Source organism: Dreissena polymorpha, chromosome 10, assembly GCF_020536995.1.
Source record: "Dreissena polymorpha isolate Duluth1 chromosome 10, UMN_Dpol_1.0, whole genome shotgun sequence".
NCBI lineage: Eukaryota > Metazoa > Mollusca > Bivalvia > Myida > Dreissenidae > Dreissena > Dreissena polymorpha.
The window spans coordinates 83,151,094-83,175,243 of record NC_068364.1 but is presented as its reverse complement, the minus strand read 5'-3'; the positions used below and the strand labels follow the sequence as shown (position 1 = coordinate 83,175,243).

The following is a 24,150-nucleotide window of genomic DNA, read 5'->3' as shown; positions in this document are numbered from 1 at the left end:
AAAATATTTAGTTTGTTATAAAAGTTGCAATTCAGTGTACATTTTTCCTGAATAGACAATCATTACTATTGCCTTCTTATAACAACATCTTATCAGCGATAAAGATTTATTGACTTCGTCAGGTGCACATGCTTTGTCGTTATGAATGCAGCCGATAATTGCGACTCGAAATGACTGACGCATGATTGTTGTTTTCAGTTTTTATGACTTTAGGTCATAGAACTATCACAGGAAATACCTGTTATCAGATAATTTACCCGCAATATAGCCAAGGGTTGTCGTGGTCAAGGGCTGTTGTGGCCAAGGGTTGTAGTGGCCAAGGTCTGTTGTGGCCAAGGGTTGTAGTGGCCAAGGGTTGTAGTGGCCAAGGGTTGTAGTGGCCAAGGGTTGTAGTGGCTAAGGGTTGTCGTGGCCAAGGGCTGTTGTGGCCAAGGGTTGTAGTGGCCAAGGGTTGTTGTGGCCAAGGGTTGTAGTGGCCAAGGGTTGTAGTGGCCAAGGGCTGTTGTGGCCAAGGGTTGTAGTGGCCAAGGGTTGTAGTGACCAAGGGTTGTTGTGGCCAAGGGTTGTAGTGGCCAAGGGTTGTAGTGGCCAAGGGTTGTTGTGGCTAAGGGTTGTAGTGGCCAAGGGTTGTAGTGGCCAAGGGTTGTTGTGGCCAAGGGTTCTAGTGGCCAAGGGTTGAAGTGGTCAAAGGTTGTTGTGGCCAAGGGTTGTTGTGGCGGTATTAATGTCCAGGAAATGCAGGAAATGAAGCAATTACTTTTTAATGCACAATGCATGTATACATTTGATAATGTATAAACAAAAGCACATCCATTAAAACACATTTACATAAACAATACTATTAAATATCAAAATCTGGTTGGTTAAGTATAATTGTATTTTGTTAGATGAGCAAAATGAACCTGTGACATTATTTGATATGACACTTGCTTTATGTACAACATATTGCAAAATCCTGTAACGTAAAATGATCAATACCTAGCTGTAAATAGTTTTGACACTGCAAACAGCATGTTTGCTATGCAGATGTTGGCATTGATCTTTAAAACACTTATGAGGTTCTTAGAAAGAAGTAGCTTAATGCATGTGCGTAAAGAGTCGTCCCAGATTATCCTGTGCAGTCTGCAAAGGCTTATCAGTGAGCACACTTTCAATTATGGTATTATTTTATTTGAAAAAAGTATCTCCTTAGCGATATCCCAGTCAGAAAGTTTTGTCCCTGATTAGCCTGTGCAGACTGCAGAGGCTCATCAGAAATGAAAATGTGTGCACGTGCATTAAGCCCTGTTTTCGCAGAATGAGGCTCTTATGTTCCCCAATACCATCCGCGCTACCAGTACTTCACATACATACATAGATCAAACAGGAAACAGTGAAGCTCTTAGGTCTGTACTATATCTATATATATATATTATAATACTGTGTCTGTAACAAGGATTAAGCTGATATGATCATCGGGTTGATAAATGTCCACTTCAGTGTAGCAGGTTTTTAAAGTTGACATTGATTGATGATTATGAGCTCGCCTGATCACAAAGTGCTGATGTTGTGCTGTTGTTGTCACACAGATGGTGTGCTGTTGTTGTCACTCAGATGGTGTGCTGTTGTTGTCTCACAGATGGTGTGCTGTTGTTGTCACTCAGAGGTGTGCTGTTGTTGTCACTCAGATGGTGTGCTGTTGTTGTCACTCAGATGGTGTGCTGTTGTTGTCACTCAGATGGTGTGCTGTTGTTCTCACTCAGATGGTGTGCTGTTGTTGTCACTCAGATGGTGTGCTGTTGTTGTCACTCAGATGGTGTACTGTTGTTGTCACTCAAAGGTGTGCTGTTGTTGTCACTCAGATGGTGTGCTGTTGATGTCACTCCGATGGTGTGCTGTTGATGTCACTCAGATGGTGTGCTGTTGTTGTCACTCAGATGGTGTGCTGGTGTTGTCACTCAGATGGTGTGCTGTTGTTGTCACACAGATGGTGTGCTGTTGTTGTCACTCAGAGGTGTGCTGTTGTTGTCACTCAGATAGTGTGCTGTTGTTGTCACTCAAAGGTGTGCTGTTGTTGTCACTCAGATGGTGTGCTGTTGATGTCACTCAGATGGTGTGCTGTTGTTGTCACTCAGATGGTGTGCTGTTGTTGTCACTCAGATGGTGTGCTGTTGTTGTCACTCAGATAGTGTGCTGTTGATGTCACTCAGATGGTGTGCTGTTGTTGTCACTCAGAGGTGTGCTGTTGTTATCACTCAGATGGTGTGCTGATGTTGTCACTCAGAGGTGTTCTGTTGTTGTCACTCAGATGGTGTGCTGTTGTTGTCACTCAGATGGTGTGCTGTTGTTGTCACTCAGATGGTGTGCTGTTGTTGTCACTCAGATGGTGTGCTGTTGTTGTCACTCAGATGGTGTTCTGTTGTTGTCACTCAGATGGTGTTCTGTTGTTGTCACTCAGATGGTGTGCTGTTGTTGTCACTCAGATGGTGTGCTGTTGTTGTCACACAGATGGTGTGCTGTTGTTGTCACTCAGATGGTGTGCTGTTGTTGTCACTCAGATGGTGTGCTGTTGTTGTCACTCTATGTCCAGTGTTCGTTGTGTGTTGTCTGACATACTTTTAGGTCATTTCAACTCTAGAGGCCACATGTTTCATCCAAGCTTGATGAAACTGGGTCAAAATGTGTATCTGGACGATATCTATGTTGAGTAAGAATCAGGTTCAGATGTCTCCAAAAATGATGTCAAATCATACAAAAACCTTTCAAATGTATCCGCTCTAGCTACCATCTTTTTGACTGAATTCTGATTAAACTTGGTCAGAAATGTTTATCTTGACAATACCAAGGCCATGTGTAAGTCTGGGTAAAGTGGAGTCCATATATCACTGTGTCAAGTCTTGACAATACCAAGGCCATGTCTAAGTCTGGGTAAAGTGGATATATCACTGTGTCGAGTCTTGACAATACCAAGGCCATGTGTAAGTCTTGGTAAAGTGGATATATCACTGTGTTGAGTCTTGACAATACCAAGGCCATGTGTAAGTCTGGGTAAAGTGGATATATCACTGTGTCAAGTCTTGACAATACCAAGGCCATGTGTAAGTCTGGGTAAAGTGGATATATCACTGTATCGAGTCTTGACAATACCAAGGCCATGTGTAAGTTTGGGTAAAGTGGAGTCCATATATCACTGTGTCAAGTCTTTAACAGCTGGTGTACCGTGAAAACAGGTTAGCGTTTCAGGGCCATGATGTCCCTCTTGTTATTCAAATCTGGTTGATAAACATGTTCAGAGATTTATGTTATAAGGAGATTCACTTGTACTTTCTTTGATAAAGGTACACTTTGTTCATTTAGTAAGCTTGTAGATATATAATTATGTATTAGGAACTTTTAATAATAGGTGATAAATGGTTATTTATCATGGCTTGATTTATGGAATTCACTGTAATTGAATAAGAGTGTTTTAACACAGTAGATGAGCTGCTTACCAAGTAATAGAATGATTAGGAAAAAGCGTTTTGCCAAAACAGACTGATTTTATTTGTGAAAAAAAGCATTTTTAAAACAATAACTGAATTATGTCCCCTCCAAAAAAGTATGAAGAAACATCGTAAAAATTCAAAGACTTTGTCTCAGTGGGTCTAAGTTGCAAATAAAATGCAAATTGAATGTATACAGGATATAGAGATTATAAGTTTAGTACATGTTGCACTGTGTGCTTGAATTTCTCTGAGAGTTGATTTAAGAAAGCATTGCATAACTGTTTAAGCCTTTCTGTAACAAGTTTAATCAAAATAAGTGCACACAGACACTTAACCTATGTTCTATTTATTGTATCACATAGTTCAAATTATGTATTTTTATACCCCCACAAACGAAGTGTAAGTGGGTATATAGGACTGAACTTGTCTGTCGGTCGGTAGGTCAGTCTGTCTGTCGGTCCGTATTAAGTGTCCGCTCTCTAATTCAAGTAGTTTTCATCCGATCTTCACCAAACTTGGTAAGAAGTTGTATCTACATGATGTCTAGGCCAAGTTCAAACATGGGCCTTGCCAGGTCAAAAACTAGGTCACGGGGTCACTTAGTGCGTTTTAAACATTCAGCCTGTTGTCCGCTCTCTAATTCAAGTAGTTTTCATCCGATCTTCACCAAACTTAGTCAGAAGTTGTATCTAGATGATCTTAAGGCCAAGTTCGAACATGGGTCTTGCCGAGTCAAAAACTAGGTCACTGGGTCACTAAGTGCGTTTTTTAACATTCAGCATGGTGTCCTCTCTGTTATTCAAGAAGTTTAAATCCGATCTACACCACACTTGGTCAGAAGTTGTAACTAGATGATGTGTAGGTCAAGTTAGAACATGGGCCATGCTGGGTCAAAAACTAGGTCACGGGATCTCTTCGTGTGTTTTAAACCTCACCATGTTGTCAGCTCTCTAATTCAAGTAGTTTCTATCCAATCTTCACCACACTTTGTCAGAAGTTGTATTTTGATAATGTCTAGGGCAAGTTTGAATATGGGTCATGCAGGGTCAAAAACAAGGTCACGGGGTCTCTTAGTGCATTTTAAACATCACAATGTTGTCCGCTCTCTAATTCAAGTAGTTTTCATCCAATCTTCACCAAACTTGGTCAGAAGTTGTATCTAGATGATGTCTAGATCAAGTTTGAATATGGGTCATGCCGGGTCAAAAACTAGGTCGCGGAGTATCTTAGTGCGTTTTAAACCTCAACATGTTGTCCGCTCTCTAATTCAAGTAGTTTTCATCCGATCCTCACCATACTTGGTCACAAGTTTTATCTAAATGATCTCTAGGACAAGTTTGAAAATGGGCCATTCCAGGCCTAAAACTAGGTCACGGGGTCACTCAGTGCGTTTTTTAACATTCAGCATGGTGTCCACTCTCTAATTCAAGTAGTTTCAATCCGATCTTCACCAAGATCATCTCCATAAAACTTCTGACCAAGTTTGCAAACTTGGTCAGAAGTTTTATGGAGATGATCTGAAGGCCAAGTTAAAACATAGGCCTTTCTGGGTCAAAAACTGGGTCATTGATTGGGAATTGACTTTCTTTATCTGCCAACAAAGAAACTAATTCACCTCAGAAATAATCTTTACAGTGTCCATACGTTTCTTTGAAAAGTACAACTTTACAATTTGTGACAAAGACTGCATCCAAATAATTTGATTTAGTGCCACTATGTTCTGTACATTAAAATACAATAAATCACTCAGGATTTAGTTTTTCCATATTTTCCAAACACATTGAATTGTCCCGTATCGGTGAAACCAGAGGGGACTAACGCACGTCATTTTATTTTGTTCCTACTTCAAGAATTCTTGTTGCTATGGCAACAAATATACGGTATATAAAAAAATCTGAAAATAGTGGAGTTTCACTGGTAGGGGACATCATTGCTTGGCAATAGTCTTGTTTTTACTATTATATAAAACACTGAAACACTTAATTTTGTATTCTTCTGTCAACGCAGCCTGTCCTTGTTTGATTTGACACTAAGCTGAATGAGATTATCGAAAAATTGTTGTCATATACATGTGAAGTTTGGTGGTTTTTGTGTGCATTTACCGGTAGTATGAATATTGGTATGACCCTGTATTGGCATTTAGTATGAATATTGGTATGACCCTGTGTTGGTTAGTATGACTATAGGTATGACCCTGTATTGGTAAGTATGAATGTTGATATGACCCTGTATTAGTTAGTATGAATATCGGTATGACCCTGTATTGGTTAGTATGAATATTGGTATGACCGTGTATTGGTTAGTATGAATATTGGTATGACCCAGTATTGGTTAGTGTGAATATTGGTATGACCGTGTATTGGTTAGTCTGAATATTGGTATTACACTGTTATGAATATTGGTATGACCCTGTGTTGGTTAGTATGAATATTGGTATGACCCTGTATTGGTAAGTATGAATATTGGTATGACCCTGTATTGGTTATTATGAATATTGGTATGACCCTGTATTGGTTAGTATGAATATTGGTATGACCCTGTTTTGGTTAGTATGAATATTGGTATGACCCTGTATTGGTTAGTGTGAATATTGGTATGACCGTGTATTGGTTAGTCTGAATATTGGTATGACACTGTTATGAATATTGGTATGACCCTGTATTGGTTAGTATGAATATTGGTATGACCCTGTTTTGGTTAGTATGAATATTGGTATGACCCTGTATTGGTTAGTATGAATATTGGTATGACCCTGTATTGGTTAGTATGAATATTGGTATGACCCTGTTTTGGTTAGTATGAATATTGGAATGACCCTGTATTGGTAAGTATGAATATTGGTATGACCCTGTATTAGTATTCAGCTTATGTTGCATATTGTAATGTTGCTAAAATGTTACCAGTTTTTTGGTAAAAGCACTCTTGTTCCAGATATAGTTATTATTACTTATTGTTTACTAATGAACTTTGCTAAAACAATATATGAATATGACTGCCAGTTTGGCCCATATTGCCAATCTATGCGGTAAACCAGAATAGTATCAGAATATCACATATTTATATCTGGAAAAGAATTCAGGCATCTGTTTATGTCCCTTATTAACCTGTTGTTAAATATTTTATCATGTGTGTGTAGATTAGTTAAATATGGTTCTGCTAGTAGATAGATCAGTTTGATATTGTACCATTAGTATGTACATATGCCACCAGTAGTACTTTATACCAATGGTGTCATATTTAACTAATCAACATCCTAATGGTGGTCCAATGTAACAAATCTACATACTAATGGTGTCATAGTTAACTAATCTACATATATTTATACATAAGCCACCAGTAGAACAAGTATGTTGATTAGTTAAATATGACACCATTAGTATGTTGATTAGTTAAATATGACACCATTAGTATGTTGATTAGTTAAATATGACACCATTAGTATGTTGATTAGTTAAATATGACACCATTAGTATGTTGATTAGTTAAATATGACACCATTAGTATGTTGATTAGTTAAATATGATACCAATAGTATGTAGATTAGTTTAATATAGTACCATTTGTAACGGTGTGTAGATTAGCTAACTATGATACCACTAGTATGCTATGTATGTATGTGTTGCAGGTCACCATTTAAGATGAAGAAAGGCAAGGCGTTCAGGTTTGGATCCAGGAAGGACATCATCTCCAAGGTGAAAGGACACAGTGCAGTGAGTATACAGCATCACAGTGCATTAAATAGCGAGTTTTTATGCCCTCTGATCGAATGATCAGGGGTATATTGTTTTTGGCCTGTCTGTCATTGTATGTGTCTGCCTGTCCCAAAACTTTAACCTTGGTCATAACTTTTGCAATATTGAAGATAGCAACTTGATATTAGGCATGCATGTGCGTCTCATGGAGCTGCACATTTTGAGTGGTGAAAGGTCAAAGGTTACTAAATAGGACAAAACTTTCTCTAAATTAAAAAAACACCTCCAATCAATCTTGTGGATCCGACCACTTAAATTAAGCGACCTTTGTCTTATGCCACCACTTTGAATTCACCAGATTATTTTCACTCTGTTTTGATGTTGTATTAAGGGACTTTTGTCTTACGCCACCAGCAACCTCTGCATGGCATATATTCAGCAGCCTGAGGGCTGATAATTTTTGATGTTTTTAAAGTTTGTGATACTTAAGTGAATGTAATTTAAAGCAAGAATCTTTGAGAAAATGAATTACTTCAGAACAGGAATTGTTGTGTTTAGGTTGTCAAAGGCACAGGTAATGTATACAACACTGCAAACAGCCAACAATAAGTATTAAACAATAATTTAATTTTGCAAGATTTACCAAAATCATGTCATTTTGTATGAAGTCAATACTAAGAGTCTTTCTTTCTTGCTCAGGAGGACAAAGACAAAGAGGGCAAAAAGGAGGAGAAAGAGAAAGAGGGCAAAAAGGAGGAGAAAGAGAAAAGAAAGGGTGAAAAGAAACATAAAATTAAAGGCAAGAAAAACCCAAAGCATGATGTCCCTGCAGGTTAGTTTTTTGCTGTTTGGCTTTTTGTTATGTTTTTTAATTGGAGTATGCATGTATTCACTTCCAAAGAAAAAAATTGTACACATGAAACAACTTGCAGATGTTGTATAAAATTGATGGAAATATATTCCAGTTGGAAACCATTTTTTAGCTTCCAGATAAATTACACTAGTGGTGCAGTGGATTAATTTGCCACGTTTTGATTGTATTCTGCTACATTAAAACAGTTATTATCAGAGATGTTCACATACATTAAGTGATATTCATTGAGCATTTGCTTGGAATATTTGGGTAAATTTCAACTTATTTGCTAAGGTAAAATAATAAGGGGAATTAAATGGGTAAAAAGAAGTGTGAGGGCTGAAGTGATCAAAGGGGTGAAAAGTGTGAAATATAAGTGGTGAAATTCCTAAAGGGGTAAAAAAAGTGTGCAATGTTCATGATGAAATTCCAATAGGGGTAAATAGTGTGAAATATGAGTACAGAAGTGCCTTAATCATACAAACTTCTTTTTTTTTTAAGTGTTAACCTGTGTTAAAGACACCAGTTCTAATAGCAACAAACAAATTCAATATAAACTGAATTCAGTCTGCAACATACATTTGTTGACTTTGAATGCTGATGTGCATGATTGTTTTGGAGGTATATTAATGTCAGCACTTTTACTTAAGTGTAAGCTTCCAAAACCCTGTAAATCCGTCAACGTAATTTGGCATGTTCACAAATATTATTGCACATTCAGGATAGCTAGCCTCATTATAGGAAAACTGGGCTTAATGCATGTGCATAACGTGTCATCCCAGATTAGCCAATGCAGTGCAATTCAGATTTCAGAGAAGGTTGCTGATAGTGACAGTATGGCACTGATGTTATGTTGTCTCTCAGAGAAGGTTGCTGATAGTGACAGTATGGCACTGATGTTATGTTGTCTCTCAGAGAAGGTTGCTGATAGTGACAGTATGGCACTGATGTTATGTTGTCTCTCAGAGAAGGTTGCTGATAGTGACAGTATGGCACTGATGTTAAGTTGTCTCTCAGAGAAGGTTGCTGATTGTGACAGTATGGCACTGATGTTATGTTGTCTCTCAGAGAAGGTTGCTGATAGTGACAGTATGGCACTGATGTTAAGTTGTCTCTCAGAGAAGGTTGCTGATAGTGACAGTATGGCACTGATGTTAAGTTGTCTCTCAGAGAAGGTTGCTGATAGTGACAGTATGGCACTGATGTTATGTTGTCTCTCAGAGAAGGTTGCTGATAGTGACAGTATGGCACTGATGTTATGTTGTCTCTCAGAGAAGGTTGCTGATTGTGACAGTATGGCACTGATGTTAAGTTGTCTCCTGCATGATTCACATTTTTTTTACTGGAGTGGTATTCATCAGTGTATTCAACACATTTTTAGTTTAAGATTTGCATTGGAAATCCCTTATATATTTTTGGGAGTGTCATAATTTGTCAGGGTCATTTTACTACAAAAAATTATCTAGATGATGTCACTTTGCATGTAGGGTTATTCAGTATGGAGATTACAACAAGGGTTTTAGTATGGAAGTAACAAAAAGGGTTTTGTATGGAAGTAACAAAAAGGGTTTCAGTGTGGAAGTAACAAAAAGGGTTTTGGTATGGACGTTACAAAAAGGGTTTTAGTATGGAAGTAACAAAAAAAGTTTTAGTATGGAAGTAGCGCACATGGTTTCAGTTTGGAAGTAAAATGAAGGGTTTTAGTATGGAAGTAACACAAAGGGTTTCATTTTGGAAGTAACACACGTGGTTTCAGTTTGGAAGTAACACAAAAGGTTTTAGTATGGAAGTAAAACAAAGGGTTTTAATAAGTATTCATAAAGCAGACATTTTTGTATTACATTTTAATATTGTTCAGTTTCAATGTAAAGTTATGCATAATGCATCTGATATACTTACCATCCACAGATTTTATTTGTGGACAATTATAATTAACTGCCACTTCTCAACAGAAACATTTTTTTTTAACATTATGTAATATTTCACACGTTCATGCAATACTATTTGTATGAATTTTGAGCACACTTTTAATCCCAATTTAAACCAATTTTATGGTAGAATTAACTTTCAACACTGTCCTCAGATTGAATCAAAATATGAACAGCGCTCTGGAAAATGTGGACTTAAAGCATGTCCATAAAGTGTCGTCCCAGATTAGCCTGTGCAGTAAGGCTAGTTAACACACTGTCTGTCTTCACTGGATTTTTTATACGCCCGTCTATGACGGGACGTATTATGGTATACCCCGCGTCCGTCTGTCCGTCCGTCCGTCCGTCCGTCCGTCCGTCTGTTAATGTCGTACGCTAAGTCAAATATCCTTTGACAGATTTTCTTCAAATTTTAACACAATCTTAATATTGATAAACCCTGATCCCCTTTCGTTTTTGACGGAATTCTGAATTGTCGTTCCAGAGTTATGGGACTTTGTTCGTCAAAATTTCGTGATTTCATTGAATGTCCTACTGTAGCTCAAATATCCTTCGATGGATTTTTTTCAAATTTCAACACAATCTTAATATTGATAAACCCTGATCCCCTTTCGTTTTTGACGGAATTCTGAATTGTCGTTCCAGAGTTATGGGACTTTGTTCGTCAAAATTTCGTGATTTCATTGAATGTCCTACTGTAGCTCAAATATCCTTCGATGGATTTTTTTCAAATTTCAACACAATCTTAATATTGATAAACCCTGATCCCCTTTCGTTTTTGACGGAATTCTGAATTGTCGTTCCAGAGTTATGGGACTTTGTTCGTCAAAATTTCGTGATTTCATTGAATGTCCTACTGTAGCTCAAATATCCTTCGATGGATTTTTTTCAAATTTCAACACAATCTTAATATTGATAAACCCTGATCCCCTTTCGTTTTTGACGGAATTCTGAATTGTTGTTCCAGAGTTATGGGACTTTGTTGAATGTCAAGGAGACGGCGCTCCATGCTCATGTACTTATAAAATAAACCATGTATTCAAATACAAATAAACTGAAGTAAAAAAATGATTCAAAGGGTTATTTATTACCTTACTACTTCATTGGCGAACGACGGGCGTATCATGCGCTCATGGCGCAGCTCTTTATTTATAAATGCAACTTCCTTTAAACAAATAATTTAATACAAGCATACTGTTTTGTGCCTGTAAGCCAGGTGTACTGCACCGCCTTTTCTGATCCAACACTTTACGCACATGCATTAAGACCTGGTTTCCCAGAGCTCGGCTCGCATGTTTCCCTTGTCCACTATTCAGTCCCGGAGGTGATAGAGAAGCCAGTGTTTGGGGTACCACTCATGGTGGCCATAGACCGGTGCAAGAGTCATGACGGGGTACAGCTGCCTGCACTCTTCAGGGAGTGCATTGACTACATAGAGGAACACGGTAACCTGGCAACAGTAATGCCTCAACCCTAAATGCATTTTGTAATGGACATTTTACAGACCAAAATACACACACAAAAACATGGCATTGGTACCATAATTACACTATGATAATTTACAATTGTAGAGTGTCTGTACATGTAATAGCTTGCAAAGCCTCTGGAGTACTGTAAAATCATTATTATTTATAAGTAATGTATTGTCATTCATTTCTTGGGTTTACCAATCCGCAACTTTTAACACGAACTCATCGGAAAATGGCTGAGGCAAAGTCCTCAATTTTTTCCATAATAAAAAATTCACAAATTTTAGTGTTCAAGATAAATTCATGCTCTGAAAAACCAGTTGTGTGTGTTTGAACCAAGCATCCGTAACATAAGATATTCTATGAGTACCCAGCTCTTTCATATACATGTTGGATGGGAATAAATTAAGTGCATTTCTTGCAAACAAAATTGTTTTCAAGGAATTAACATAACTTTACTTTGAGACGGAAAAGGTATATTCTGTTTGCACCAAGCTCTTTCAAGTACATGTAAGAAAATTATTTCATTTCATTGTAATTTTATTATTTCATTTTCTATTATTTGGCATGAACATTTTAGTGCTCATTTATAAATATGTGATAATTTTTTTTTTAATTCTTAAATGTGTAATTATTGATTTTACCATTTTTAAAAACATACAAACAGCAATTGATCAATAGTACACCTTGCAAACATACAAACAGCCATTGATCAATAGTACACCTTGCAATACAAACAGCCATTGATCAATAGTACACCTTGCAATACAAACAGCAATTGATCAATAGTACACCTTGCAATTCTTTGCTGTATAAAGAAAGGTGAACAATACTTGTACATGTATGATAGGCTGCTATTTTGTCTAATATGGCTTGTTGCTTGGAGAAAGTATGATATACTTGTTAAAGTGTGTGTAGAGGGGCGGGGAGGGGGTATAAGTATTAGCTTTTATTATATACCTGCTTTATGCTCCCAAAAAATATAAGTTGTATTAATCGGTAAAATACAACTGCACAGAAATAATTCCCGTATTATGCTACTCACTAGTTTTCCAGTTCTGTAATATACCATACTAGCCAGACTATGTTTAATGACGTCACTTTGAATGCAGAAAATTATAAGAGCATTCTTGGTTAATTTTAAACGCATGAACTCATTTTTTAGCTCGGCGTTTTCGGAGAATACCCGAGGTATTGTCATAGCCAGCTCGTCGTGCTGTCTGCCGTCTGTGTCCGCCGTCCGCGTCGTGCTAAAACCTTAACATTGGCTCTAAAATCCAAGTGCTTCCACCTACAACTTTGAAACGTCATATGTAGATGCACCTTGATGAGTTCTACACGCCACACCCATTTTGGGGTTACTAGGTCAAAGGTCAAGGTCACTGTGACCTCTAAAAAAAAAATATAAGAAAAAATCTGACAAGCTTTCATTTATTCAAAACTGCACCCGTAGCCCAGCGTGGCACCGTGCTCTTGTTTAACTTAAATGATTTGAAGTTGTATATATAGAGAATAACAGGTAACTGTCCCATCGTTTTGTAATATATCAGGCGAGGCTTAGAATAATATAACGGCGAGGCTTGCTATGCCGTTATTTTATTCGTGCAGAGTCTGATATATTACAAAACGATGGGACAGTAACCTGTTTTTCTGTTTATCATACCACATTTTCATAAACATCTGCAAAACAATCCATTTTTTTTTATTTAAAATGTACGGATCCCCGCTGATTTTGCTTATCCGGCTTTTACACATTAACATACACTAGCAACGGCGTTCGAAAAGACGACACGAATAATAGCGTATTTTATACATCGTATAAAGATAAAAAGTTGTTTGCACTACGAATGGGAGGAGTAAACCCTCTTTAATTAGAAACGTCTTGAATTGGAGATCAGGAATGGACTGCATGGACAAATTTAATTGAAGAACACACTTCACTGAATAGTTTGGAGACGCCATTTTGGAAATGTGTATTAAAATTGACATTTTGATGATGGTTTGAATATTGACATAAGCGTGTCAAATCGTTTGTTTAAATAGTTGAGGATTAGCATACAGGTATAATTTGTCATGACTTCCTGTGCAACACTTGCGAGTGCAATGATTATATCGATATTTAAGATGTATTGTCCAATTGATGACGTCATTTAACTTCTGTAGTGCGGGCTGTTGTGATTTAAAAAAATAAACGTTTTTGTGATTTATGACTTTAAACTAAATTAAAATATGTACGTTCTCGGTATCAAATTGTTTGTTTTGCTGAATCTGATTCATGTTGATAGAAATTGTCGACTTTATTGCAAATCCCACGTAACTCCAAACATTGACTGATATAAGAACTTCCTGTTGACCATAATATAAAAAAATATATCAGGCAACGTTATATCAGACAGATATCAATGCGGTGGTATGATAAAATAAAAGGCATATTATGCAAGGCACTTGTTACAAGTGTTTGTATCAGTTTCGTGGCTTGCGCTATTTCGTATCACACTCGAGGCTCAGCCTCTTGTGAGATACATCATCACACAAGCCACTTGACTGATACAAACACATTGATCAATTGACTAGCGTTATATTCCGTATGAATCAACCACTTACTTGATAGTAATAATGGGATACAAATGCATGATTCCACCCCGACGGTATATATAACACATCTGGAGTGAGGTCCAATATAAAATATGTTTATGATTCAGATACTATTTCAGGTCTTCACTGTGAAGGTATATACCAGATATCTGGAGTGAGGTCCAATATAAACCATGTTTATCATTCAGATACTATTTCAGGTCTTCACTGTGAAGGTATATACCGGATATCTGGAGTGAAGTCCAAGGTACAGCATTTGAAGGATCTTTACAACCGAGGACAGGAGGTAAATAACCAACACTGAAATGTTGCACTGGGTAGAACACATAGGGTGCTGTTTACAGTGCATGTATGTTTGCAATAATAACACAATTACATTTTAATTAAAGTTCAGAACAAACTATATTTTCTTCATTTAACGGGTATAATAGCCATGTACAATTAACTGATGTGGAATGTCTGATTTGAAGTAAAATTCAGGCAAATATCAATGAAATAAAGCCTTATTTCTGTCACTGTGCTTGAATATGTAGATATGTTACTATGTTTGAATACTTGTATATATCACTGGGCTTGAATACTTTAAATGTGTCAATGTACTTGAGTACTTCTTTAATGTAAAAAAATAAATCATGAAATGCAAAGAACCTGTACTTTCTTTTAATGTGAAAACGATAAGTTTTAGCAATAGAAATTGAAAATCTTCATTAGCGAAAGCAGTCATAAATTATATTTCTGTTTCAAGACATTGTGTTGCCATACCGAATCCAAAAGATTTCCTCTAATTATTGTTAACATGTAAATCCCAAAGACCCCAAACACTGGTTGTTGTCAGAAATCAGACTATAGAGAGCAATCAAGCATACATAGATAGGAGAATTAGACTATAGAGAGCAATCAAGCATATATAGATAGGAGAATCAGACTGTAGAGAGCAATCAAGCATATATAGATAGGAGAATCAGACTATAGAGAGCAATCAAGCATATATAGATAGGAGAATCAGACTATAGAGAGCAATCAGGCATATATCATACATGCCATAATTTTTTAAGTCCAAAGCGGGACATTCTATAAAAAATTGTCGGGACATTTGACCAAAAAGCAGGACACCTAAAACGATCTATCATTCCACCTTAACTGTAGTCAGTATAGATCTAGTACTAACAAAAACTCTTGATACTTTTATTCAAGACATAAAACATCTGATATGAAGCATGAAATCTAAAACATAACAATAACAGTTTTATTAAATAAGACAATAGCAAACAACGAAAATAATATTCATCTTTTTAGAGTACAAAATCTGGAACATTACGACAACAGTACTCATTATATTACTTCAATGGCAAACATTAACGCAGGGGAGGCTATCCAGTACACTGAAAGTACGGGTTACAGTAAACTATCTACCGAACAGTTACTTTTACACTTTTACTGTTTGTTGCGATGTTTTTTAAGCATGTATCCATGCGCAGTTTGTTACTTGTCAATTGTCGCGGCTTAATTGGAGTAGGGTCAAACTGTCATGCATAGCACCTCGTTGTTTTTAGCTTAATTGGAGTAGGGTCAAACTGGCATGCATAGCACCTCGTTGTTTTATTACAATTACGCCCAATTACACTAGACCGGATGGGTATCACTTATTGAACTGTTTGTTGCGATTTTGGTATATTGCACATTCGGATTATCCCGCTATTTTGGAACTAAACATTGAATGTAAAAGACTCATTAATGACGTAGATTTAATTTTACAAAACAAGTGTTTTGTAAACCGTTTCAAAAAAGACAAAAACAAACACATTTTCAACATTTATTTCATTATAATACAACTATCGATAGCAATAAGCGACCACTATCTTGAAGACCACCATGACGTGAATGCCTGATAAAATCAATAATTAGCCGATAAATCGCTGATAAGGTGTCATAAGCAACACTGGTATACACGAGTAAAATCGGATTGTTAATTGGGGGCAATAAAGGGATTAGCGGTGGTAAGTGTAAGCGAAACAGAGCTTGAATAGCGCATTTAATTGGGAACCTATAGACCTTACATCCTTTTTTTAACGAATGTCGGGACAAATCGTCTCATATCGGGACGCCGGGACAGAGGGCCCAAAAGCGGGACTGTCCCGCCGAGATCGGGACGTATGGCATGTATGCATATATAGATAGGAGAATCAGACTATAGAGAGCAATCAAGCATACATAGATAGGAGAATCAGACTATAGAGAGCAATCAAGCATATATAGATAGGAGAATGGCTCTAGGAAAATGGGGAAAAGTTTTGTGCCAAATTAGCCTGTGCAGTCCACACAGGCTAATCAGGGAAGAGACTACCAATTTTTGTATCTGATCTAAAATCCAGTTTAGACGGAAAATGTCGTCCCAGATTAGCTTGTGCAGACTGCACAGGCTTATTTGAGACAACATTGTTCAAACACATGCATTTAGGCCCATTTTTCCAGAGCAAAGGTGATAGGTTCCAATAGCACTGTTTCAATGTTTCTGTTGGCTTCAATGTTTCAATGTTGCTGTTTACTTCAATGTTTCAATGTTGCTATTGATTTCAATATTGCTGTTGACTTCAATATTTCCATGTTGATGTTGACTTCAATTTTTCAATGTTGATGTTGACTTAAATGTTTCAATGTTGCTGTTAACTTGAATGTTTCAATGTTGATGTTGACTTCAATATGTCAATGTTGCTGTTGACTTCAATGGTTCAATGTTGATGTTGACTTCAAAGTTTCAATGTTGCTGTTGACTTGAATGTTTCAATGTTGATGTTGTCTTCAATGTTGATGTTGACTTCGATGTTTAAATGTTGCTGTTGACTTCAATGTTGCTTTTGACTTCAATGTTTTAATTTAGCTGTTGACTTTAATGTGTCAATTTTGCTGTTGACTTCAATGTTTCAATTGTGCTGCTGACTTCAATGTTTTAATTTTAGTGTATTTTAATGTTTCAATGTTGCTATTCACTTCAATGTTTCAATGTTGCAGTTCACTTCAATGTTTCAATATTGCTGTTGACTTTAATGTTTCAATATTGCTGTGACTTCAATATTTCCATGTTGATGTTGACTTCAGGTGTACTTGGAGGAACATGAACCCAACATTGTGGCCGGGGTCCTCAAACAGTTCCTGAGAGAGCTGCCAGAGCCTGTCCTTACCCACACACTGATACCCAAGTTTGAGGAGGCTTCAAGTACGTACTGATACCCAAGTTTGAGATGTCCTCTAGTACGTACTGATACCTAAGTTTGAGGAGGCCTCAAGTACGTACTGATACCTAAGTTTGAGGAGGCCTCTAGTAAGTACTGATACCTATGTTTGAGAAGGCCTCAAGAAAGTACTGATACCGAGGTTTTTGTGGAGGCCTCAAGTACATACTGAGACCCAAGTTTGAGGAGGCCTCTAGTATGTACTGATACCCAAGTTTTAGGAGGCCTCAAGTACGTACTGATACCCAAGTTTGAGGAGGCCTCTAGTACGTACTGATACCCAAGTTTGAGGAGGCCTCAAGTACGTTCTGATACCTAAGTTTGAGGAGGCCTCTAGTAAGTACTGATACCTAAGTTTGAGGAGGCCTCAAGAAAGCACTGATACTGAGGTTTGAGGAGGCCTCAAGTACATACTGATACCCAAGTTTGAGGAGGCCTCTAGTATGTACTGATACCCAAGTTTTAGGAGGCCTCAAGTAAGCACTGATACCCAAGTTTGCGGAGGCCTCAAGTACATACTGATACCCAAGTTTGAGGAGGCCTCTAGTATATACTGATACCCAAGTTTGAGGAGGCCTCTAGTATATACTGATACCCAAGTTTTAGGAGGCCTCTAGTATGTACAGATACCCAAGTTTGAGGAGGCCTCAAGTACATACTGATACCCAAGTTTGAGGAGGCCTCTAGTATATACTGATACCCAAGTTTTAGGAGGCCTCTAGTATGTACTGATACCCAAGTTTGAGGAGGCCTCAAGTCTCCCGATACTTAGTTTTTAACCAGGTTTTCCGAAGGAAAAAACTGGTTATTAGATTGGCGAATGCGGGCGGGCTGGCTGGCTGGCGGGCGGGCGGAACAAGCTTGTCCGGGCCATAACTATGTCGTTCATTGTCAGATTTTAAAATCATTTGGCACATTTGTTCACCATCATTGGACGGTGTGTCGCGCGAAATAATTACGTCGATATCTCCAAGGGTAAGGTCACACTTTGAGTTCAAAGGTCAAAAATGGCCATAAATGAGCTTGTCCTGGCCATAACTATGTCATTCATTGTGAGATTTTAAAATCATTTGGCACATTTGTTCACCATCATGGGACGGTGTGTCGCACGAAAGAATCACGTCAATATCTCCAATGTCAAGGTCGCCACGACTAAAAATAGATTTAAAAAAAAAAAAAAACTTACAAAGGGGGTTTATTTTGTTTGTTTATTTCAAAAGTTCAGTTTGAGTTTTCTCCCTTTATCAGATTTTTTTTCACAATGAAAACCTGGTTTTGTGACAATTTTGTCCCTTGTTTTACCTTGAATCCTTGCATTGCAAAATTTCCATGAACTGTTTACATAAAAATACAAATAGTGCAGAATAAAGCTACCCTTGAAATTATATCAGTATAAAACGGCATATAGATGGCTTATACAATATTTAATAAAATAGGATTATGTTAGAAAAGAATGCATTAAATTCTTGCCTGACACATTTTTTTATAAATATTTGTTGGTAGGAAAATTTATGCTTTAAGCTAAATTGACAAAAAAGAGCTACTGCCGTCAGATAGCTTTGAAATTTACCCATACCCATATAGTTTTATCTCTTCTTTATAAACGCTTATGTTTATTTTTAGCTCAGCAGAGCACTTAGTGCACAAGTAAGCTATTATGATCTCCCTATAGCCGAGTGCAACATCAACTTTGAACCATATTTTTCATCCAGGCTTAATGAAACTTGGCCAGAATGTTTGACTTAAGAATATCTTGACAGATTTCTAATCTGGGGCACATGCATAAAATATCTAGGTCAAATGGTCAAATCTTACAAAAGGTATTGCAACCACTATTGAGGCCATATTTATAACTAAATCTTGATGGAACTCTGGGTTACATGCTTACAAAACTAGGTCACATGGTCAAAACTAGAAAACTATTTTGACCACTGTTGAGGCAACTTTTATGACTCATTCTTGATTAAACTTGGTAAAAATGTTTATCTTGACAATATCTTGGCCAAGTTCAAATCTAGGTCATACCTTTACCAAAACCAGATCTACAGGTCAAGTGCAAAAGCTCATTGGTTCAATATCCATTAAATCAATGACATGCTGTTTTGCATGAGGTCATTGGTTCAATATCTATTAAAACAATGACATGCTTATTGCGTAAGGTAATTGGTTCAATATCCATTAAAACAATGACATGCTGTTTTACATAAGGTCATTGGTTCAATATCCATTAAGTCAATGACATGGCTGTTTTTTATGCTCCCCCAAAATTTATTTTGGGGGGAGCATATAGTCGCCGCTTCGTCTGTCCGTGCGTGTGTGCGACCATCTGTCCGTCCGCGAACAAATTTTGTCCGGGCTATTTCTCAGCAACTAATGACCAGAATTCAATGAAACTTTATGGGAAGCTTCACTACCAAGAGGACATGTGCATATTATCAGCCGGTTCTGGTCGGATGATTTTTCACAGAGTTATGGCCCTTTGAAATTTTCCATTAACTGTACATATAATGCAATTCTTGTCTGGGCTATTTCTCAGCAACTTACGACCGGAATTCAATGAAACTTTATAGGAAGCTTCACTACCAAAAGGACATGTGCATATTATCAGCCGGTTCTGGTCGGATGATTTTTCACAGAGTTATGGCCCTTTGAAATTTTCCATTAACTGTACATATAGTGTAATTCTTGTCCGGGCTATTTCTCAGCAACTAATGACCGGAATGCAATGAAATTTTATAGGAAGCTTTACCACCAAAAGGAGATGTGCATATTATCAGCCGATTCTGGTCGGATGATTTTTCACAGAGTTATGGCCCTTTGAAATTTTACATTAACTGTACATATAGTGCAATTCTTGTCCGGGCTATTTCTCAGCAACTAATGACCGGAATTCAATGAAACTTTATGGGAAGCTTCACTACCAATAGGAGATGTGCATATTATCAGCCTGTTCTTCTTGGATGATTTTTCACAGAGTTATGGCCCTTTGAAATTTTCCATTGTACATATAGTGCAATTTTTGTCTGGGCTATTTCTCAGCAACTTATTACGGGAATTCAATGAAACTTTATGGGAAGCTTCACTACCAACAGAAGATGTGCATATTATCAGCTGGTTATGGTCGGATGATATTTCACAGAGTTATGGCCCTTTGAAATTTTCTATAAACTGTACATATAGTGCAATTCTTGTCCTGGCTATTTCTCCACAACTACTGACTGGAATTCAATGAAGCTTTATGGGAAGCTTAACTGAGGAGATGCGCATGTTATTTGTGGGTTCTGGTTAGATGATTTATGTAGAGAGTTATGGCCCTTTGAATTTTTTAGTTGCTAAAACATCCATCGTATTATTTTGTCTAAAGTAAAGCCCCTCAAGACGTTTTCTTTTATCTGAATATATAGTGCAATGTTGTGACAAAAAACCTTTGGGGAGCATCACCCGTCTCCCGACGGTTTCTTGTTCCATGAGGTCATTGGTTCAATATCCATTAACACATTGCATGAGGTGATTGGTCCAATATCCATTAAAACAATGACATGCTGTTTTGCATAGGGTCATTGGTTCAATATCTATTAAAACAGTAACATGCTGTATTGCGTGAGGTCATTGGTTCAAGGACAGTCACAATAGTAACATGCTGTATTGTATGAGGTCATTGGTTCAAGGTCAGTCACAACAGTACCATGCTGTATTGTATGAGGTCATTGGTTCAAGGACAGTCACAATAGTAACATGCTGTATTGTATGAGGTCATTGGTTCAAGGACAGTCACAACAGTAACAAGCTGTATTGTATGAGGTCATTGGTTCAAGGACAGTCACAACAGTACCATGCTGTATTGTATGAGGTCATTGGTTCAAGGTCAGTCACAACAGTAACAAGCTGTATTGTATGAGGTCATTGGTTCAAGGTCAGTCACAACAGTAACAAGCTGTATTGTATGAGGTCATTGGTTCAAGGACAGTCACAACAGTAACATGTTGTATTGTATGAGGTCATTGGTTCAAGGTCAGTCACAACAGTAACATGCTGTATTGTATGAGGTCATTGGTTCAAGGTCAGTCACAACAGTAACATGCTGTATTGCATGAGGTCATTGGTTCAAGGTCAGTCACAACAGTACCATGCTGTATTGTATGAGGTCATTGGTTCAATGTCAGTCACAACAGTAACAAGCTGTATTGTATGAGGTCATTGGTTCAATATCTATTAAAACAGTAACATGCTGTATTGCGTGAGGTCATTGGTTCAAGGTCAGTCACAACAGTACCATGCTGTATTGTATGAGGTCATTGGTTCAATGTCAGTCACAACAGTAACAAGCTGTATTGTATGAGGTCATTGGTTCAAGGTCAGTCACAACAGTAACAAGCTGTATTGCATGAGGTCATTGGTTCAAGGTCAGGCACAACAGTAACAAGCTGTATTGTATGAGGTCATTGGTTCAAGGACAGTCACAACAGTAACATGCTGTATTGTATGAGGTCATTGGTTCAAGGTAAGTCACAACAGTAACAAGCTGTATTGTATGAGGTCATTGGTTCAAGGTCAGTCACAACAGTAACATGCTGTATTGCATGAGATCATTGGTTCAAGGTCAGTCACAACAGTAACAAGCTGTATTGTATGAGGTCATTGGTTCAAGGTCAGTCACAACAGTAACGTGCTGTATTGCATGAGGTCATTGGTTCAAGGTCAGTCACAATAGTAACATGGTTACAACCAGATTAAAATCTAAGATTTCTATAATATAACTATTACTTTGTGTTTCTTTCAGCGATACGCAACGAGCGACGCCGTGTGGAGGCCTTTTTAAAGCTAATCAGAGAGCTCCCAGAATGTAACCGTCTGCTGCTGTCCTGGATGATTGTACACATGACACACGTCATTGAGAGGGTAGGTATAGTGTAACCTCTATCAGAATGTAACCGTCTGCTGCTGTCCTGGATGATTGTGCACATGACACACGTCATTGAGAGGGTAGGTGTAGTGTAACCTCTATCAGAATGTAACCGTCTGCCGCTGTCTTTGATGATTGTACACATGACACACGTCATTGAGAGGGTAGGTGTAGTGTAACCTCTATCAGAATGTAACCGTCTGCTGCTGTCCTGGATGATTGTACACATGACACACGTCATTGAGAGATAGGTGTAGTGTAACCTCTATCAGAATGTAACCGTCTGCTGCTCTCCGGGATGATTGTACACATGACATACGTCATTGAGAGGGTAGGTGTAGTGTAACCTCTATCAGAATGTAACCGTCTGCTGCTCTCCAGGATGATTGTACACATGACACATGTCATTGAGAGGGTAGGTGTAGTGTAACCTCTATCAGAATGTAACCGTCTGCTGCTGTCCAGGATGATTGTACGCATGAGACACGTCATTGAGAGGGTAGGTGTAGTGTAACCTCTATCAGAATGTAACCGTCTGCTGCACTCCTGGATGATTGTACATACGACACACGTCATTAAGAGGGTAGGTGTAGTGTAACCTCTATCAGAATGTAACTGTCTGCTGCTGTCCTGGATGATTGTACATATGACACACGTCATTGAGAGGGTAGGTGTAGTGTAACCTCTATCAGAATGTAACCGTCTGCTGCACCCCTGGATGATTGTACACATGACACACGTCATTGAGAGAGTAAGTGTAGTGTAACCTCTATCAGAATGTAACCGTCTGCTGCACTCCTGGATGATTGTACACATGACTCACGTCATTGAGAGGGTAGGTGTAGTGTAACCTTTATCAGAATGTAACCGTCTGCTGCTGTCCAGGATGATTGTGCACATGACACACGTCATTGAGAGGGTAGAATGTTACCGTCTACTCTTCTCTTTGATGATTGTATTGGAATTGTTTGCCTTTTTAAAGAAGTGTTTATGCAGTCTTTAAATGACCTTTAAATACTTAAATATGCAAAACGATGCTTTTGAAAATTCCGAATTCCCAGGAAAAATTTCCCATCTAAAAAAATAGGAGAAAAAAATCCCATCGGAAAAAATACAATGGAAAAAGAAACCATCCCTAGGGAGAGCCAACTTTAATAAAAACAATTTATAAAAGAAATGGAAATTTAATATAAATACCATCAATAACTGATTACAAAAATGCATTTTACCGCATACTTTATCTTAAATAGGTAAATTCAATAGGAAAAGTACTCAAATTTGCGATATTTCAATTTGGCATTTTTTTCCGGTGACCCTTAAACGCAAAAAGTGTATGTCCTGATTTGCCTGTGCCAATTGCACAAGGTAATATTTGAGGATAATTAAGGCACATCTATTAAGGATAATTAAGTTTGTCTTCCCAGAGTGAGGCTAATTGTTATATTTCTTAATGTTTATACAAATCTAGAGCTTTCTATGCAAGAACACTTTAGATTAGATTTTAAAACATATTGCAACACCACTTATAATGAAATTAATGAAATCAGATCTTTTGAAACTTTGCTAATAAACATTAGCAGTATATTTTGCCCTATTGTTATCCCCCTCCAAAGTAGGAGGGATATAATTTTTACGTTTTTAGTCTGTCTGTCCCTCACAAACTTTACAGGGCTATATCTCAGATACTTAACAACATTTCAACATGAACTTCATGGGTGTATAGATTGCATTGAGGAGGAGTGACACAACATGAACTTCATGGGTGTATAGATTGAATTGAGGAGGAGTGACACAACATGAACTTCATGGGTGTATAGATTGAATTGAGGAGGAGTGACACAACATGAACTTCATGGGTGTATAGATTGAATTGAGGAGGAGTGACACAACATGAACTTCATGGGTGTATAGATTGAATTGAGGAGGAGTGACACAACATGAACTTCATGGGTGTATAGATTGAATTGAGGAGGAGTGACACAACATGAACTTCATGGGTGTATAGATTGAATTGAG

The 24,150-nt window shown here is 37.6% G+C and overlaps 1 protein-coding gene across 4 annotated transcripts in view; it reads left to right on the top strand.

The window, feature by feature from the left end:
• LOC127847735 (ralA-binding protein 1-like) overlaps positions 1 to 24,150 on the top strand; it is a 67,107-nt gene that overhangs the window by 14,907 nt on the left and 28,050 nt on the right. For 2 of the 4 annotated variants that reach the window (XM_052379830.1, XM_052379831.1), the window contains exons 4-9: positions 7,090 to 7,174; positions 7,856 to 7,988; positions 11,254 to 11,382; positions 14,202 to 14,287; positions 17,098 to 17,215; positions 22,012 to 22,130. In XM_052379830.1, coding sequence (XP_052235790.1) covers positions 7,090 to 7,174; positions 7,856 to 7,988; positions 11,254 to 11,382; positions 14,202 to 14,287; positions 17,098 to 17,215; positions 22,012 to 22,130 — 670 coding nt within the window. Of the gene's footprint in view, positions 1 to 3,263; positions 3,318 to 7,089; positions 7,175 to 7,855; positions 7,989 to 11,253; positions 11,383 to 14,201; positions 14,288 to 17,097; positions 17,216 to 22,011; positions 22,131 to 24,150 lie in introns of those variants that run through there. The other 2 variants (XM_052379833.1, XM_052379832.1) reach the window with 2 other exon arrangements.